At 35.6% G+C, this 6,000-nt stretch overlaps 1 protein-coding gene across 1 annotated transcript in view; it reads left to right on the forward strand.

Moving 5' to 3' along the window:
• Positions 1-6,000, forward strand: part of rnf126 (ring finger protein 126) — a 53,726-nt gene that overhangs the window by 23,580 nt on the left and 24,146 nt on the right. Inside the window, exon 3 of the mRNA XM_055658898.1 lies at positions 1,259-1,322. Coding sequence (XP_055514873.1) covers positions 1,259-1,322 — 64 coding nt within the window. The remainder of the gene's footprint in view (positions 1-1,258; positions 1,323-6,000) is intronic.

The following is a 6,000-nucleotide window of genomic DNA, read 5'->3' on the forward strand; positions in this document are numbered from 1 at the left end:
AACACTGAGTGTTTCATTTCCAACTGAGCTGAGTATTCAGTCGGATGTTCTTTTTTGATATATTGAGATATCTTGGTAATCATCTGCAGTATTGTTCTTGGTGCCTAAAGGGTCAAGCTGCTATTGAGCTAAGTGTTTGAAGAACAAATATGTATAATCATTCAGAGCCTGGGAGTTGAACAGAGTTGTAAAGTCTAAAAGTATCCAATGTGTCATTTGATTTGTCCTCTTTGTTTTGGTTTTTCCTTCACCCCAGGAGTTACAATCCAGTCTAAACAGGAATAGCTCCTTGGGTAAGACGTGGAAAGTTGCCACTGCAAATCCAACTTTTGTCCACGTATGAGTATTCCGTCTTTGGTATGAGATGGGAAGAGGTAGAAGAAGATATTATGTATTGTGGACTTGCTAGAACAGGAATGAATATAAACTGGCTATTGTAGTTGAATTGTCTGGCTTCGTATTTTGTATGTTTGTAAAAACATTGTTATCTGGCTTCAATTGTTTTCTTTATAGATTCATCCTGAATGTTATTTGGCAATATATCTACCTAATGTGATTCTTCACCCAAAACTGACGAGACTTTTTCATGTTATGTTACTGATGTGTATTCAAGCATTACTAATAATGTTAGTTTCTCCCTCTCTGATTTCTGGTGCAATTATTTTCTGCAGAGCTGCTTGAGGTATCCTACGGTCAACTAATCAGCTTCCTGATGAATGGAGGATCAGATCTATAGGGAGCATGGGAGAATAATTATGAAAATAAAGTACTGAAAATATATTGATGTTGTCTATCCTATGTAATGAAATGAGGAAAGGGAAATTAAGTTTTTGGCTGAAGGCTTCGTCAAGCTCCTTTCTGTTTAATAGGAACATACAGCTGAGGGTAGGCTGGTTAATTTGATCAATTTATGGTACAATTGAACAAAATGAGCTATTTATTTTAAATAAACATCTGGTAATAAATAGTGGGCTGCAGTATTCTAAGAAAAGATGTAAAAGTGAAAAATAGAGATGTTTACGAATCTAATAGCGTTAGATTTGCGATATGTTTGTCTCATTAGTGACCACTTTAGGGTTTTTGGAAGCAAAATTGAACAATTTTACTATATTTTCTTTTTGGATATAATCTGGGTGTAATTCAGCAGTTGGTGCAGATGAAACCATCTGCCTTACTGTGCATAATAGCTAGTTGGAAATTCTTGTGGCACCTACACTTTATGACATTGTTAATTATGCAATATTTGGAATTCTTGTAGAAATGCTGAAAATGGCTCGAATTCAACAGCTTCCACAAGTGACCAGACTCGGCAGTTATTTGAGGTTGGTAGCATGATTATCCAGGGTTTCAAGTATATTTAATAACCTTGCCATGCATAATGATGTTCATATGAATGTATTGTCATTCTTATCTTGGTTTCCGAGAGTATGGCAATTTCAGTGAATAGTTTACCCTCTTTTTACCCATTTTTTTGATTGTGTCCTGTGTATTAAAAAAAAATAATGTTATCAATTTGCTCTGTTTTAACCCGAAAAGATACAATACTTTTTAAAATGTACTTTTTAAAGAAAAGTATTTTTTTGAAAGTGATAGCTGTGTGTTTCTCATTGAAACGATGAGTGGTTGAATTCTCTGTAATAAGCTAGACTAACACATGTGCAGAGATCTGTGCTTCAGAACCTGGTTAGTAAATTGTTCAGAGAGACCTGGTTATTTGCTTTGGGTTCAGATTGGAATTTTGGATTAAAAATAATAGCTTTGAGTTTAGATTAAATATGGACAATCACCCATGTGCTGCCTCATTGGAGGCATCCACAGGCCATCAGGACTGTAAACTCTGATCTCACTGGGGCATAATTACTGTTGTGTCTTTTAAAAAAAAAATGTAAATACTGGTTCTGTTCTCTTCTGTTGTTTTGCACAATCCTGCAGGCATTGCCACTTTCATTTCACTGTACATCTTGTATGTGTATGTGACAAATAAACTTGACTTGACTCATTGCTGGGAGGGCCTCTGTATGCTGACACTGGCAGATGGCTTGGATAACTATGTCACTATTCTCCAATACTGTCCTTCGTATTTAACATAATGGAACTGCCTTTGCATGCTTTCTTAACTATCCATCTGAGATCAGATCTTGTTCTGGTAGGCTTTTTGCTTTGTTCTGGAATCATTATTTCAGCTATCCTCAGCCCTTTTTCCACATTTTGTTGGTCACATTAGATGAATTGTGGGGCCAGGTTCCACTTCATACAAATAAAATATCTCTCCATCCTTTCTGACAATCTATCTTCTGTTCCAGTGTGTTGGCAGGCAGTTTGCAATTCTCATTAGCAAAAGAAAAAACATTATATTTTAACATTGGGCTCCACTATTTCATTAAAAATGCAGTTGTTCCTTTTATGCCACATGTTCCACTAATTCCACTCCATTGCTATTTAATTTTGAATACTTCAATTTAATATATTAATTCTGCAGTTCAAATTTATACATCTTCATACCTAACGTTATATTTGTAAGCATTTCCACTCCATCTAATCTGTTTCCCTGCTGGTCTGGTACCTTGAAAATTCAAAATTACTTTACTTTGATGTTGTCATCTTTGCTGTCAGCTGTGTTTAATAGAATTGCCTCCAGAAACCTCTTTGGTTCCTCCTGCTTTTAAGAAAGCCTTTAAAATCCACCTCTGACAACAAAATCTCCCTCCAAATTCTGTTAATTTGTCTATTTTTTAGTCTAATTACACTGTGCCTTTTGTGTATCTTGATATGTTAAACAAGATGAAAGTTGTTGTAAGATATTAGGAGCAGACTTTTTTCTTCAATCTTCACAGGCTACCACTGTAGCAGGAATAGATGTGACTCCATTTTGTAAAGTCTTGTTGTCGACTGCTGTTAAAAGCTGTGCTTACTATTTTTTTGCTACCCTGGGAATGACACTTGGATTCCAATATGTAACTGTCATCTTGCTGCATAATCAAACATGAACTGGTTATAACTGAAATCTGCTACCTTAGCGATCATTAGAGGATTGTAACCTTAGTGATATGTATATAGAATGGCATAGTGTGTGTTAATAACACTAAAACATGTAACATGAAGACTGATCAAGAGCTCAATGGTTTGTTCATATTCCAAGATATAGCTATACACAGTGTTTATTAAACGCCATAAACATTTGGTCATTAGTCACTCTTGCTTTCTTAAAGGGCATACTTGACTTGAGTTAGTCATCTCATTCCTTTAACATGAAGTTGGAATTTCATACCTATATCTGCACTATATTGTGACCATAATACTACTTATTTGCAACACAAATATCAATTTTGTATTGTTGCAGTGAGTGGCTTGTTTTTTTACATATAGAATCAATATGTGACACCAGCAAATGTATCAAACATGTTGCTCATGTTGTGTTTGAAACCATATTGATAAAATATTTATTGATCTATATATATATATTGTAAAGTTGTAAATGAGTACGGTAAACTATGAGAGAGATAGCTACAAGTGTATGCCCTTGAATACAGGCTTGTTGGACTTGACAGATGTAGTAGATACAATTCAGCAAGTGTGAAATTAGACATTTTTGTATGAAAAATTAAGAACATATCAAAATATAAATGTTACAATTTTAAAGGGTGGTAAGGATAGAAAATCTCAAATGTGATTGTGCACAATTCTCTGGACATGGCTGGACAGGTTGCGGGCACAGATTGTGCAAGTCGAATGTCTAGAAACATTAGAATATTCACCTCAAAGCATAAAACTTTGAGAGTTGATTGGATAGAAATATAACTACATTTTTCGTTTAAATGACTGAGAGGAGGGGAAGTCACAATAACAAGATTACCTTGAGAGTGAGGACTATTAATATTGTTACATGGAACAGTGAAACAGCTGGATGGCCACATGATTAGTGTACACAGGGCTGCAAAGTAGGATGGTCAAGGTGAACAAGAAGTGAACGAAACAAGAGAAAAATTAGTTTGGATCTGTGGAGGAATCTTGGCCTGGTGGATGTGGGGAAAGGAGGCAGCACAAGACACAATCCAGATCAGATTATGAATAGTTTTGCAAATTACTTGTCATTTTTGTTTAAGGATTTCTACCTTATCAAAGACCATACTAGGGAAATGGCATCTGTGTGTGAGGGTGTGTGAGTGTAAGGATTTCAATGGGGCCTGACTATCAAATTGGAGATGTGGGGGGTTGAGCTATAACAATGGCTATAAAAATATTATGGCAAATGTAGAAAATATTGTGGCAGAACCAAAGTAGTTAAGAATTTGAAAGTGAGATGTAAGTGAGTTGGGAGTTAGGGCATCACTGATTTTTTGATTTTGCCTCTTCCCTCCCTTCACTCCACCTGTACAAATGCTGTTACTTCACATGTATTTTTTGGACCAAAGTATAATGAGTTAAACATTTATTGTGATCAAGCCAAAGGGAATAACAAGACCATGTGTGATGTGTGAAGCCCAAAGAAATTATATGAACTTGCATTGGGAGGGAGAGATTAAGAGAGGAGAGTAGTGCAATGAGCCGTGGAAGAGAATAGGATGAATTGAACGGGAAAGGAGCAGGATAGGTTGCAATAGAAGTCACTGAGTTCACAATAGAGAAAGAAGATGTCATGTTTCTTTAAAGCGATACCACGGTGTTAAATCTCGTTGAAAAAGATTGATAACTAGGAAGCAAAGGCATTTCATATTTTGGATTTGCAACAAATTAATAGCAGGTTACCAATTGAGTAAGTCAATGTCTATGTGTGATGTGTACAGGAAATTTGATTTTTTTAAACCAATACTTTAAATTTCATTATTAATGGAATGCTAAGAGTCGTCTTCTCTCCTCCCTCGTGTCTCTCTCACTTTCAACCAAATGACGAAGCTATGCTACAATTTCTCTCGGTATCTGTGGCAAGTGTAGTTTTGTATTTATCAAAATGTCCCTTTCGTATTTTGGTACTTGTCATGTATATTGGCCATTTTACCTTGAGCTGCCCAGTCGACCTGAACCAGCTCTGTTTGACTCGACTTGAGCATTTCTTGTGTCAGTTCCAAGTTTTGATGGTTATGTTTCTTTTTTTTTGAGGGGGGGGGGGGGAAGGGAAGAAGAGGTAACAGTGGTTAGAACCTGCTATGAACACAAGTAAAATAGTAAGAGGCAAAGTATTAATTGTCTATATTGGAGGACCAGTTTGATGAAAGAGAGCTAACTTTGCTGTGCCACAATTTGCTCTCAGTTCTGAGAATGTTGTGTACTGTGATATATTTCCAAAACCATTGTTGACTGAAAGGAATTATTCCCAAAATAATTGCCATAGCTACAAAAATACTAAATTTTTCACTAAAATATTGGAGTGGATGAATATTTATCTCAAAAGTAGGCACTGCATGATCTCAATTTTGCCCCATTGGTTTGGAGACATTTAATTACAGTTGTGGTAGTGTGCTTTGAGTTGCCCTAGAAATTAACAGAATGTTCATATTGTGTTTACTACTTTTTTTTCATTTTAACATTCTGACAATGTTGGAGTTTAAAAAAAATCCAAAAGATTGCAATGTTGGACATTGGAGCTGAAACCAGAAATTCTGCTTGTTTTGTCAAATGGTCATTGATCTGAAACGTTCATAATTTGTTTCCAGGGTCTACGGAGTTTTTCCAGCATTTTCTACTTTACCCTCTTCTCTTTGATTGTGTTAACAGAACTGCTGTATTTTGACTGCTGTTATTGTGGGGAGTCAGGCACATTAGGGCAATAGTTGAGGGGTATTTCTACCATACAAATCTGTAAATATGATAAATAGTGTTTTATTGAGGCATTGGTTGTTCAATCAGTATAAAACAATCATTAAAATCAAGTGTTGCCCTTTTATTGCTGCTGATGAGTACATGTCAGGATAATTTTATTTGATGCATTTGTATTATACTAAATGCCCCAATTTTGTTCCACGTTTGATCATTTGTCCCATTGAGTGAATTTATTTGAACGAG

This window comes from Leucoraja erinacea, chromosome 29 (genome assembly GCF_028641065.1).
Source record: "Leucoraja erinacea ecotype New England chromosome 29, Leri_hhj_1, whole genome shotgun sequence".
Lineage (NCBI taxonomy): Eukaryota > Metazoa > Chordata > Chondrichthyes > Rajiformes > Rajidae > Leucoraja > Leucoraja erinaceus.